At 42.4% G+C, this 14,735-nt stretch overlaps 1 protein-coding gene across 2 annotated transcripts in view; it reads left to right on the top strand.

Annotated features, from left to right (window-relative positions):
• The window catches only part of LOC139268281 (ephrin type-A receptor 5-like), a 460,418-nt gene that overhangs the window by 408,529 nt on the left and 37,154 nt on the right, over positions 1–14,735 (top strand). For both annotated transcript variants that reach the window (XM_070886335.1, XM_070886343.1), the window contains exons 12-13: positions 4,074–4,135; positions 6,717–6,926. In XM_070886335.1, the coding sequence (XP_070742436.1) occupies positions 4,074–4,135; positions 6,717–6,926 (272 nt within the window). The remainder of the gene's footprint in view (positions 1–4,073; positions 4,136–6,716; positions 6,927–14,735) is intronic.

A 14,735-nucleotide genomic window follows, 5' to 3' on the forward strand; every position in this document is an offset into this window, starting at 1 on the left:
TTTCCTGTGGTAATAGCTTGGGCAACATACTGTTTACAAACTGTTGAAGTCACCTCAGTGACTGATTACTCATTTGTTCATTTTTCTTTCTGTATCTGAACTTTGATTTACTGTCTTAGAACATTACCGTAGTGCATGATAAAAAAATATGTTGGTGTTATTTATTTTTTAAACCAACAACTGCCACACTGAACCTGTCACAATTTTGCTATCAAAATTGATCTACTAAGTTTTCCTCATTTTCTTCTCACCCTTGCACACATGTAAAACGATGTTACAGTGAAATTCTTACTACTTAATACACATATTAGAAAAGTTAGATATATTAATAACTTGATCCAAGGAAAATGGAGTCTAAAGTAATGTCATGTTATGAAGCATATTAGCATGAAGTGAGGTGCAAAACGACAGGGGGCCGAAATTGCCCCTCTCCTTGAGAGCGCACCGCCGATCTACCTCCACCCCCCCCCCCCCCCCCCCCCCCCACAATGGCGACATTCACGTCCGAAAATCTTTGGCCCGCCCGGCGGTGTCAAAACCTGTTTTTACCAGTGGTCCAGTGAGGCTGTGACCTGCTGCATCGGCGGTGCAGCTTCCCTTAAAGGGGAGGATGCACTGCCTCTGCCTCCATGTTTTTTTTTGTCGGCCGACTACTATGTCGGCCCGATAATAATGTCCCGGGATTCGTCCAGGCCACTAAAAGGCAGTCTGGCACCCCCTCTTGGGTGCCAGGCCGCTGGTCTGGCCGAAACCCTCTCTGGTGGCTCAGTGGGCCGAAGTTTTCAAATCCGGGAAGCTCTCCCCTTTAAATGAAGGGGAGAGCTGTAGTGACACCGCCCCTAACTTCCGTCCCTCAGGTGTTGCCACCGCCCTGCATCTGCCCCTCAAGTGTTGCTACTGCCCCCATTAAGAGCGACTTCCGGAGCCAAGGAAAAAAAAACAACAAAGAGCCGAATGTCGCTCAAGAGGCGACCTGAACTGCAGTTGCAGTTAAAACCATTGAAACGGGGTGGGAGCGCCCCATAATCAGGCGTGGGGCAATTTCTACCCTTAGAAGTATATTCCATAAATAAATAGCTGTGCTAAAAGTTGCTCATCCATAATATATAATAATTGAACATAAGTAGCTCTATATTCATCACTTCTTTCAGGTGATACTCTATAATCTGTAGTTTTAGTAAACACAGAAGTCCAGTTGACATGAAATTAAGTTTTCAAGAGTAAACACTTTTATGTATATATTTTTGAAAAAATGAATTGCCTGAAATGAATTGCTTTAATGCAGCATATATGTTTTTTTTTCAATATAAAAGCAGAATATCTAATTCTAATGAAATTAAGGCACGGAATTTGCAGTCCCGATGACAGCAAACTGGCAGCGTTCCCCGTCATTTTATCTTTGAAACTGAACGCAACTTCAGGATTTAGCGCATGTGAAGCCTAATGCGGAAATCCTGAAGTTGCGTCTGTCATTTACTGCTTCTCCACAGGCTGCACTGTTCTGTGTCCCCGCCAACCCCCACCCCTCCCCCAATCACCCCTCAAAGCTGGCAATCAGTGAAATCTCTCAAATCAGGGTGAAAACCTCGCTCTTGCACAGTAATACAGCTGTTAATTTCCCCACTAAAGATTAGACCCAAAGTGATTAGATGTAACTGGGATTTTAACAGTGTATTGACTGCTAAACAAAGGTTATGGGCCTGAAAAATGAATATTAATTTTGTATGGACAATTTTATCCATTTTAATAAAAATACATTGTTTTAAGAAACTTTGAAAATATATATATTTAAAGTCTGTTCATCTTTATTTCAGGTTTGCCTTTTCCCCATATGAGAGTTTCAATTTTTGTTTTGCTCTCCAACGGTTTTTTTAAATTAGAATTTTAAGAACTTACCCACTTCCAGGTTTGCTGTCTGTGACAATTCTGTGCTTTGATTGGCTGCTTAGACAGCTTGTTGACTTCACAGCAGCTCGCACAAAGGAATCCCACTAACCTCGGTTGATTTGAATTACACATCGGAAAACCTGAACTTCTCAACATAGAGATCGCAAAATATTTGTGCAAAGTTTACTTCGGGTCAGCGGCGACTGCCTTTGCTTCGCCACTGGCCGCAAATTCCGGGCCTATAAGTTATTTTATTATATAGCACATACATAATTACTGTTTTTGTTGTATTACACCATTATATTCATTTTTATGCCTAATGGAATAAACTGAGCTATAATGGAGTGCAGGACAAGAAATATAATTCCAACCAATTGATAATCCGGTAATGTACAGTCATAGTGACTTCTTGCTTGCTTGCTAATTCCCTAATCCCAATCAAGTTTCTTCAGTCTTTGACATTACTGGCATGTATCATAATGCTGATGGGATGAAATGATCCATTTTCTCATCATACAGTAGGCTTGACATTACTGTGCTGTGAATACATTTTTTACTATAAACTTGAGAAAGCTGTCAGTACTTAGGTAGGGAAGAGCAGAGGGAGAGAAAGATATGCAAAATATGTATGTTTATTAAGGGCGTCTAACTAGTTAAATTGTTTTATTTAAGTAATTGCCTACAAACTATAATATGTTAATAATCTTACATGTGTGTACACTTCCTATGAACTTTTACAATTATAAAGTGCTACATCAACATTTATAAAGTAAACTACCTATGTAAGCTTGTCACACTGTCATTACACTCTCCAACCAATAATAGCACTGCAGTGCCTCCCTCGGTTTTGCATCTCTTGGTTCCTGAGCCTGTACTGCAGAGAAACTCTTATGTTGCAATCATCTATCTATCTCTGTTTCCCAAATTGTCATACATGTTCCTACTTAATTATCAGCACGATATAAATATTATATAAAAATGAGGACAGAATATATGACTTTAAAATGTCAATTAAATTACATGCTCTTCTCCAATTATGCCCAACCCTATAATCCTGCTTCACCTGAAGGATACATTTGGTCTCGTGTGAAATGCCACGGAGTAATTGAGTCCTATGTACTTTATACTTGCCTAATTAATCTGGAAAAATAATTGGCTTGGCCAAATTAATTTTTCATTTACTGGTAACATGAATGGTAAGGTTTTTACAGTGAAATATAGGGGTAGAGTTTCTAAATTAGTGATTAAGTACAGAGCACACTCACCAGAAGCACTGGTTGGAATATCTGGGGCAAGGGTTAGTGTAACAGCCCACTCCATTTCGGATGTAAATTTGCCATTAATCTGATTCTTGGGATGTGGGCAATACTGGCAAGGCATTGCTGTTGCCCACCTTTTGGGGGTTTGAGGGCATTAAGGTTGAACCATGTAGTGTGGAATTGGAGTCACATGTAGAGTAGACTGGGTAGGTGGAGCAGGCTTCCTTCACTGAAGGATCGTAATGAACCAGCTGGATTTTTCCAACAAACCAGCAAATCACATGGCCATTTTCTGGTGCCATTCCCCAATTTCCCAGAATTTGTGAATTCAATTACACAACTTATCATTGTGGGATTGGAACTCATGACCTCTGAGTTGCTAGTCCAGTACTGTAACCACTAAGCAACTGTATGCTCCTTGAGCTGGAGGTTAACTCTGTAATCATGTCACACTCTGAAAGCCAATCATTGATATAAACCAAATACTCAAATAACTTGCGGAAATAAAACATCACTCCCTAAAGTATAGATTTTCTCCCTTTTGCTAACTTTAGCAAAGAAAGTTAATGTAAGCAGAAAGGGGGAATGCTGGTCAATTATATCACTAAAATTAATTAATGGAGAAAACTACAGCCCTTAAGTTCACTAACATTTGCTGGTTTAATGCAAGCTAATAACAACCCTGTGGAATAGCTGAATAAGCTGTTGGCATTGAAAAATCAAGAAATAAACCATTATTGATGAGCATGGCATGCAGTGAAACTCAGGAAACTGTGATATTCCGCCAATTAAAATTCGCAGATGGAAAATCATGGGCTGCATGCTGGCAATTTCTTAACATTTGCTCCCTACAATCGCATCTTCTACGTGCCTAATGTTTCTGTAGCAATTTTAATAAATGACTTATTTTTTTATATATATTTTAAGGTAAACCAGTAATGATAGTGACTGAATATATGGAGAATGGCTCTCTTGATACTTTTTTAAAGGTGAGTTTTTCACATTTCAAAAACGAAATCATCAATTAATTGGCAACTTATTGATCTAATTGTTTTCTTCTGATGTATTATCATGACGTATAAATGGTCTTCAAGTTTAAGAATCAATGCAGTGGGACTCACTTTATTTTCTAACCTGCAGCGTTGCTTGCCAGGAGGGAAGATCGAGCAATCAAGCACAGTGGTCAGCACACCCAATTCTCAGCTCACCTGCTTTTCTAGTCCTTAACATTAATAACCAGAAAATTGGGCTGGCTGCAAATCGAGTGCATTGACCTCTGTGCTTAATTGTTCATTCTGCCCTGTTGTGGAAGTCTCTGCACTGCGGATACTGTTTTGTAAGATGTATCCCAGTATCAAACTATATATTTAAACTGCACCATTTGGAAACAAAGTTTATTTTAAAAGTTATTGAAGTAAAATTGTGTCATTTGATACAATGCATATGATACAGGTTTCCATTTTGGTTAAGGTAATTCATGATGTTGAAATAAATGGACTCACGAATTGAAAATACTGCAATTGTTTCAAATCAAATCTTAAATCAAGACTCATGGGTAATTTCCAAGTGTGCACTGGTAGAGGAATGCCTCACCAGTGAATATTGGAAAATCATAAACATTCCATGAATTTCCATCCATTCTAATCAATGCCGTGACAAAGGGCAAGGTTCTGCACCACCAGCCCATACACAGAAAAGCTATTGTTGGAGATGCTCTGGTTGGATAGGTAAGAATGGAACCAAGCGAGGAAAGTCCCACTGTGCTGAAAAATGGAGGGAAGATGTCAGAGAAAGATGGTGTCGTCGACTGTGTCAAAAGCTGCAGAGAGGGCGAGAAGGACAAGGAGGGAGAGTGCACCATGGTCAGTCAGAGATGATACCATGCGTGAAAATTAAGAGGAATTCGGAGCAGATCACTACTATTTTTATGATTGTTGGAAATTCTGCCAGAATTAGGGCAGGCCCTTCTTCAGTAGACATATCACAAAAAGAGGCAGAGAAGGGAATCTTCTCCCATTACCCAGTCTACCCTACGTACCTATGTGGTTGACCTTTAATGGTAGTTTGAATGGGGTGAATGAAAGGAGAGTTCTAGCTTCAGTGGGGTTTGATAAAGAGAACTGGGCTGGAGATGAAGCAGTGTGTCAACTTGAACAAGGTTGGGGAATAAGGGTTCCAGGTAGAATTGAGGAGGAAGGATAAGGGTGCCAGGTTGGAGTAGAGGGAGCATGGGAAGAAGAGCTAGAATAAAATGGGAGGCTTGAAGGAGGAGAGAATATCTCTAAAAGGTTGTGGATTTGGATGGGGTGCAATGTCTTTGTGAACTGGGGCAGAGGGGAGATTAGATATGGGAGAATGAGCATTGAGGTAATTTTTCAGTATGATTGACATGTTAAAAATCCAAATGCCACTTTGTATTTCCTTTCTTTAGATTAAAAATCTATTAATTGTGAAGGAGAATATAAAGCAGAATGCATTATTGTTCATGTGAAATTCAAGTTTTTCCAGAGGAACCTATTCCCAGCATGCCCTCCACACCTTAGAAATGCTCCAATAATTTTGTACTTTCAACATTTGGATTTTCCCTTTCAGGCTTTCATGTCATTGTGCTTTTTTCTCTCCAAAGAAACCAGGGCTGTTCTCGTGTTGTCTGTTTTTGGGGAGCTGTGCTAGCTTTCTTGAAGCACTTAATGAGATTTTGTTAGTTTTCCAAGTTTGCATGCATGTATATTTAAACAGTTAAAGTTAATGTTGGGAATTTTACACCCGATACCATTTCCTGCTAACAGGAAGTGGAGGAATCCGGACTTGTTGGGAAGCTACACAGCTGGAATCCTGCCTTCATGAAGGAGAAAACGCTGACTGACTATGGGATTTTTATATATAAAAGAACTACAACTTTAATTGGTTGAAGTGGTATTAATGGGTGACTTAAGTTGGCGCCGCCCCATTTCACCTGTAACTGTGCAAAATCAAGGCCAGGTGGCAGATACTTGATTGAGCCTGTAAAATGTTCTTTAGTGGTTAGCTAGCTTTGAATTTAATACCTCAAAAATTAACGAAGTCTTGTTTATTTTGACATAAAAAATTTTTGTATTTTAAAGTCTTTTGATGTGTGTTTGTGCTTTCTGATCAGACCAGAAGAGCACAGCACTGATCTGTAAAATAAACAGAGCTATTTCATTTAGTTCTTTGAAATGTTATCTTATTTTGCCTTTGCTCTATTTATTTTCTTCCATGAAGCTCTTTTTACTCCCCCACAGTCCAAACTATCCGATGACCAAAAGGACATGCAGGCAACCAGCTCTTGAGCTTCTGCTGGTGCAATTCTAGTCTTAATGAATAGAAATTGCAATTAGCAAATGAAAGCTGTGTGTGTCTTGACGATAGTGCTTTGTTTGGTACTTTAACAGAGACATTAACCAACTTAAAATGGATCTCTTTATTCAAAGTCACATCTCAATGCAGTTACAATTGAAGAATTGTTCAGTCCAGTCTTTGCTCATTCTTTACAAAATTACTTTTTAATGATAAAGATACCAAATTATCATTTTTTTAACTCTCCTTTAGAAAAACGACGGGCAGTTTACAGTAATCCAGCTGGTGGGAATGCTGAGAGGAATTGCCTCTGGAATGAGGTATCTTTCAGACATGGGTTATGTCCATCGAGATCTGGCTGCTCGAAACATCTTAGTCAACAGTAACCTGGTCAGTAAGGTTTCTGATTTCGGCCTTTCCCGGGTACTTGAAGATGACCCAGAAGCTGCTTATACGACAAGGGTATGTGAAACTGCATTTGGTCTGTGTTGATTTGTTTGTAGTTTGAAAAATAGGTGACATAACAAAAGGTGCAACGGTATAAAGGATAGACATGTCAGACCCTGGGTGTGGCTGACATCACATAAAGATTTGGGAAAATTGTAGCGGGATATCAACAGGCAAGTCATAGCTTTCCCATGGCTTAGAACTTCTCCATACAAGAAACTGAATTCTGGACACTGACATTGTCTGGGAGAGTTTGATGGGCAGGAGAGGAGATGTCTGGAGCTTTATTGCAGGTAGTCCTTGTCAACTTCTCTGGATTTAGGTGCAGCTGCAACAACATTTTCATTCCTGAAATAAGCATTGAGGTCTGGCTTCAGATTTACTTTATTCATACTCAGGCTATGGGCATCACTAGCAAGGCCGGCATTTAATGCCATCCATAATTGCCCTCGGAAAGGTGGTGGTGAGCTGCCTTCTTAAACTGCTGCACTCCATGTGGTGAAGGTACTCCCACAGTGCTGTTAGGTAGTGAATTAAAGGATTTTGACCCAACAACGAAAAAGGAACCGTAAAGTTCTGGCTGAAAGGCTAGTGGTGGTCGGTAGCTTAATCCACTAAAGCTTCCCATGTTTTATACTGTAATACTGTCTGACAACTGCAGAAAATAAATATTTCACATGGTGCAACAACAACAACTTGCATTTATATAGTCCCTTTAATGGAGTAAAAATATTCTAAGGCACTTCAAAGGAGCATTATCAGATAAAAAGTTGACACCGAGCCACATAAAGAGATATTAGGACAGGTGACCAAAAACTTGGACAAAGTGGTAGATTTTAAGAAGTGATTTAAGAGAGAAGAGAGAGATAGCGAGTAGGAGCGATTTAGGGAGGGAATTCCAGACTACGTGGCCCCCACTAGTGGAGTGCTAAAAATTTTGAATGCGCAAGAGGCCAGAATTGAAGGAGCATAGAGATCTTAGAGGCTTGTAGGGCTTGAGGAGGTTACAGAGATAGGGAGGGGTGAAGCAATGGAGAGATTTGAACCCAAGGATGAGAATTTAAAAATTGAGGTGTTGCCTCACAACGGCCTTTGACTCTGTCAACGTCAAGGGATTATGGAATGTCCTTCTCAAATTCAGCTGTCCTCAAAAATTCGTCACCATCCTCCGCCTGTTTCACGATGACATGCAAGCCGTTACCCTTACCAACGGATCCACGACAGACCCAATACAAATGCAGACCAGGGTCAAGCAAGGCACCAACACTCTTCTCAATCTTCCTCGCTGCAATGCTTATCTCACCTATAACAAGCTCCGCGCTGGAGTGGAGTTAATCTGGAGTGGAGCCAATGTGGGTCAGCGAGCACAGGTGTGATGGATGAACGTGACTTGTTGCCAAGTTAGGATATGGGCAGCAGGACTTTAGACAAGCTCAAGTTTACAGAGAATGGAAGGTGGCAGGATCATAAAAGCAATATATCTAGCTTGCTCATGAGACAATGTTTATAGACTGGCATCCCAGCCCTTCAAGGAATTTTACTTAAAGGTTGTGCCAACAAATCATATTATTATGGAACCTGCCAATATTAGCAGGGTGTAGATATGTGCACACATTTTATCTAGTCCTTCAGCTCCTACTCTATAGAGGAGAGCTGACATTATCATAATAACAATGGACTTTGGCTGTTCAATCAAACCAAACTAAAATTAAACCTTTACTGGCTCAGATAGAATTTGTTCTGGATTTTTATTTTAAATCCCCCACCTCCTGCAAAAGTGCAAATCTGCATGAGCCGATATTTGTTCATATGTTGAGTGTGAGCAAGTAACATTTTCATTCTGCGTGCATTCAGCCTTGGATTACAACAACAACTTGCATTTATACACTGCACTACTGTACAAGTCAACATTCCACCCTCTCTCAGTAAGGCTACAATATCTATCATTCATTTCCTCAATTCATACTTAATCAGGGATTTACATGTCCGCAGCGATCTTTATAGAAAAGACCATCCCTAAATCATCTTTCTGGAATTAAAATGCCAGCTCAGCAAAAACGGAATAGTATACTGCTGAATAAAGGGCGCCTCATAACTATATGTAAATATGGGGTCAATTAACCTTATCAGGACCACCTCCATCACCATTTTTGTGTCATCGCTACTTCCTCAACTCACCCATAAACCATGGACAACACAGGTTATGGGGGCAGCCATTTATATGATATTTAAAGGGATCATCATCTGCTCTTAGTTAAAATGCTGCAAAGAATTGGGAAACAATTTTTTGATAGTTTGTAGTGCTTTTTGGCTACGGAGATAATTTAAAATGTTTAGTCATTGTAATCTCAAGGGTTTTCTGGCAATACACCTTTTTCTACATGGAAATATTTCTGCCTATTTCCCTGTGGTTAGCAGTGGCTTCAGTGAGGGAAGTGGAAGACTCAAATGGCTCGGACAGGGGCTCTTGAGATGCTTGTAGTCAATAGTATCGAGAAGATCGGGCCTGGGAGGACCCAGCTACAGCAACTTGGTGACTGTTGGGGCAGGCTAATCCAACTGGCATTTTTGGCACCAGGTTGGGCATTGGTTAATTGGCTCACAAGGGCACAGATGCGTTGTCATCCTGAGAGAAGGCAATGCATTCCATTCCATTGCACGACTGCCCCTACTATCAGTCTGAGGCTCAGTGCTCACACTGATCAACAGGAGAGCAGGCTGTCGGACATCCGTGATCCGATAAAAGCTCCTTCGGAAAAGGCAGTGACCAAAGCCTGCATTGTCCCAGTGTGAGCATCCTTTAGACATGCAACAACTGGTGCCAGAGATTCCCACAAGTAGGGCACAAGCTGCTGTGTCCATTAAGGTGACCACACACTCCATGGTTGATGGCAGAGTGTGGATATCACACAAGTTGATAATGGACTCCTCCACACTCCCTGACATGTTGCAGTAACTCCTTAGCATACAGTCCAATATGTTCAGTAATTGATGGTGCACAGAAAGTATTTTTCTTTTAAAGGCTGGTTCCCTAAAGCTTGCGTCTCTGTGCCCTCATCAGCAGAGTAAGGTCCCAAACCTGCCCTCCAGCGAGGTGTTTTCTGGGTTATCACGACCACTTGCATCTGCTCCTGCTCACGTGTTCCGCAAATCACCCTGTGAAGATTGCTCTAACACGTTACTTTTAGCACGTAGCATGCTGAGTTCTATGTTGATGCTTGGAAAGGTAAGAGTGAGTGGTGGTGCATCATTTGGATGGTAAGCACTCCGTAGGTATGTGGCAATGCAATGCAGCCCCAGATTGTCATACTGTATGTGTGAACTACAGAGTTATGTGGAAAGAGAAAAGCAATGTGTGTCCTTCTGCCAATTAAGTTGATGGCAACTTCCTCCATTGATACCAGAGTTTGCAACAGAGCGGAACCTCCTCCTTTTGATTGTGTGCCAGCTTCTTCTGCCACTGGAGTAGTGGTGGGTTAGTGTGGGCCCTGTGGAAGGGCTCTGCAGATGTGTGGGGTAGTTTAGCAGTAAGTGTGAGCAAGATGGGCAAGTCATTGTGATGGCAGTAGCAGCTGTTGAGTGTGTTGTGATTAGAGGAGAGGTCTGTGAAGCGGGGGAGGGAAGGACTGTTAGTACTGGGGTTAAAGTCTTGTACAGAGAGGAAGATAGATGTGAAGAGGAATCTTACCTTACCAATAATCCCTCTAAAATTTTCTTTATTGACTAATTACATTTCTTCCTACATTGAGCCAGGTTCTAGGAACTATTCTCTTGGCATCGACTTGTCCAGCCACTTCTCCCCACTGCTGCTAGTAATTTGCTAGGGTACCTGCCGCCCACCTTAAGGAAAGAATACCAGCTTCCTGTTCCTCATGTTCCATGAGGATCTCCATAACTGTGTTAGAAAATCAGGGTGCCCTGCTCAATGCCATGCCACCTACTGCCTCAGTAACCCGCTGTCCACTGACCACCTTTGAAAAGTGCACTTCCCCTTTAAGAGCTGCAAGCTGCCTTTAAGTGGCGGCTCCAGATTTACTGTCTTCCCAGACGGTGCGCAATTAGCGTGACAGCTCATCTGCTCTATTTAAATGAGACCCAACCAGCAAAATCAATCAGATCTCTTGCAAACGCCCAACCTACTGCCCGCTCGATCTGCGCCACAGATGATAATCTTCCCTGTGTTTCTTTCAAAAGTCTCGGCGCATTGTTGTACCTGCACACATCTCCACTCACACATTCTGCTCCAAGGGAGATTTAACTCTTTTACCTACTTTAGGCTGTTGGGATTGGATTTGGCCAAACAATAAGGTATGGAAGTGAGTCAATCTTCACACTGTGGACTGGCTCATTCAGTGGCTGATTGAGTGTTTTAACAGAATAAGCTGAAAGCACTGAATGACCTTTTCACATTCCTAGAGTCTTTCTATGTTTACGTTAAAGTGATTGCAATCTTTTTAGATTTCAGTGAAGGGTGTAAGTAAGTGATTTTTACAGGTCCATATGGCATGGAGAGATCAGTAAAGCAAATTGACAACTCGTGCAAATAACTGCCAGTTTGTACTACTGAAGTCGTAATCCAAAGCAATGTCCTGAGGGAAAATAAATAGTTTGATATTAAAGAAAAGTTTAAATTTACATTGCCAATTTCTTTGTGACTTTGGTCAATCACAATATACCAAAGATGAGGACACACTTGAATAAAAGCCCATCGGGATATGTCAGCACATTGTCATCTCAAAGGGTTTTTTGTCTGCACAAAATTATTTTCGAATTTAATGACAATACTTTTCTTCTTCAATTCCGAATATCTTGTCAAACTTAATCCGATAACAAATTCATGACTTTTCACTTAAAGTAAAAATATTTATAACACACTGAGGTTGACTTTGACTTTTGGGTGACCAGTTGGTGGAGCGTGCTGGCCAGCCTTCCACCCGACAGTGAAGAGGGCCCAGCGATTTTGAGGCTTCGGCCTCGATCAACTTTGGCAGGTAAGTTGTGGGGCACCAAACAGACGTCTCGGTTCAGCTTGTCGGATTGAGGTCGCAAGATTGGACAGGGGGAGCCAGCAGCAAGGTAAAATGTGTGTGTGTAGGGGAAGGGGGTCGCTCCTCCAGAGTCCACAAGAATAATTCGATATTTACATTTGGCGGCCTCTTCGGTTTCATCGGCTGTAGAACTAGTCAAAGTGTGCACGGCACAGGCTCCGACCAGTTCTGTCCAAAAATGTCAATCGAGGTACAGATACTATTTATGGAATAGGACCTGAATTTCCATATTAATGGAAGCTGATCACGTGAAACAGGTCGATGTTTTGGACACCTGGCGATAGGCCCCAAATGGCCTATTTTGAGGTCATCACCACCCTGTTAACACAAGGTGAAGGCAATGAAAACCGACTCCACTGACTCAGACTTATTTGTGATGGAGAATTTTATCTATAGATTATAACTGGGTCAAGTCTGGAATAGCAGGGGTAATTTTCTGAATTGCACTGACAGAAGAGAGCCTCATCTACCACCAGTGCAAATTTGGGCATGTGCTCTGAACAATGTTCCCACCAAATGGTTGGAAATTAGCGTGCAGCCTGTGCTTAAATTTCTGCTGTCCGTTGCTGGCAAGTGAAGTTCATCCTCACCAGCGTGAATTCAGAAAGTGATCCCTGTTATTCCAAGACTCAAACACTCATTCTCGAGATATGGGGTTAAGCTGGCTCATGGTGAAGAGTCACCAGTGCCGATAGCTCACAGGTGGGATTGTGCCAAATTTTCCTATGCAAGTCCTTCCTAATTTGTTGGCATATGGCCTGTAGCACTGTTAGCCAAGGAACTAAACATCCGGTGAGGCAGCAGCATTGAAGAGCCTGCTGTAAAATGGACAGTAAGGCTAAAGGCGGAAAAGGGAATTAAACATGACCAAAAATCAGCAGAACAGCTGAAAGCTAGGCTGGGACCAAGTTACACAGAATATCGACCATGTGTTCATTTCCTGGATGATTTTATTGGAGCGAAGCCTCTGCCCACCCCTTAGAAGGCCATTGATATGTGTCTTCAGTCCCCACCACAAACTGCATTCCCCAGCCACCGACTCCATCCCTCCCCTGTCACTGACTGAGGCTGAACCAGACCATTCACAACCTTGGCATCTTAATTGACCCCGAGATGAGTTTCCAACCACATATCCTCTCCATCACTAAGACTGCCTACTTCCATCTCCGTAATATCTCCCATCTCTGCCCCTGCCTCAGCTCATCTGCTGCTGAAAGCCTCATCCATCCCTTTGCTACTTCTAGATTCAAACATTCTAATACTCTCCTGGCTGGCCTCCCATCTTCCACCATCCATAAGCTTGTGGTCATCCAAAACTCTGATGCCCATATCCTAAATTGCACCAACTCCCATTCATCCATCACCCCTGTACTCGCTGACCTACATTTACTCCCGGTTTGGCAATGCCCCGATTTAAATATTCTCAGCCTTGTTTTCAAATTCCTCGATGGCATTCCTCCAAATTCTGGTCTCGTGCGCATCTACAATTTTAATCACTCCACAATTGCTGGCTGTGCCTGCAACTGCCTAGGGCCTAAGCTCTGGATTTCCCTCCCTAAGCCTCTCCAAATCTCTACCTCTATCACCTTCTTTACAACAAATGCGAGGAGCTCATGGACTTCTTTGCCACTAAGATTGAGACGATCCGATCAGCTGTCTCTGGCACTTCCCTCCCTTCTCCTAGCCGACCGGGTCAAACTTCCTCTAAGATTCCCCCCTGCCCTAACCCTGAACTTGCATCTTTCTCTAGTTTCTATCCTATCTCCCAGCATGCTTGTTATGTCTGAATGAAGAGTCAGGCTAGATACTGCAAGCTCAAAGTAAGGTGTGACCGTAGTCCTTTATTACAGATCTCAGAGTGCTTCTCCAGCCTGTGAGGCCTCCTTATATACAGGTGCTCCCAAGGGATTGTGGGATCCCTTGGGACTCCAGGGGATAAGCCCTCTGGTGGTTAGACATGGTATTTACAGGTTTACATATATAACAACACTCCGCCCCCCCCACCACAAAGTCAATAATGTAACTATTTACAATGTGAGTCGATCTGGGGCCTTCCTTTCCCTGGTTGATCGTCTCGGTGCAAATGCTGGTTTTGGTGAGTCGTTTGTTGGGCCCTCGCTGGGCTGCTGCGCAGCTGGCCTTGCTGGGCTGCTGGGGGTGGTGAGTCCTGCTGGGCTGCTGTGGGTAATGGGTTCTGCTTCGTGGTCAACCGCTGGGTCGGTTGCCACTGGTGTGTGTGTTGGAGGGTTGAAAATGGTGAAGTCTATTGTGGGTTGTTCTGGATCATCCGTAAATCTGAGTTTGGTTTGGTCCAAGTATTTCCTGCAGGTGAGTCCATTTGAGAGTTTGACCACAAACACCCTACTCCTCTCTTTGGCCAAAACAGTGCCAGGAAGCCACTTGGGACCTTGTCCATAGTTCAACACAAATACAGGATCATTTATCTCAATTTCACATGACACATTTGCGCGATCATTATATGTATTCTGTTGAAGCCACCTGCTCTCTATCTCTTTGTGTAGATCAGGGTGGACTAACGAGAGCCTTGTCTTATGAGCTGCTTCATGAGCAGTTCAGCAGGAGGGACCCCACTGAGCGAGTGGGGTCTTGTGTGGTAGCAAAGCAGGACTCGGGATAAGCGAGTCTGCAGTGAGCCTTGAGTTACCCTTTTCAAGCTCTGCTTGATTGTTTGAACTGCTCGTTCTGCTTGACTGTTGGACGCTGGTTTAAACAGGGCAGATGTGACATGTTTGATCCCATTGCGGGTCATGAAGTC

The sequence above is a fragment of the Pristiophorus japonicus genome, chromosome 1, assembly GCF_044704955.1.
Source record: "Pristiophorus japonicus isolate sPriJap1 chromosome 1, sPriJap1.hap1, whole genome shotgun sequence".
NCBI classification, from domain to species: domain Eukaryota; kingdom Metazoa; phylum Chordata; class Chondrichthyes; family Pristiophoridae; genus Pristiophorus; species Pristiophorus japonicus.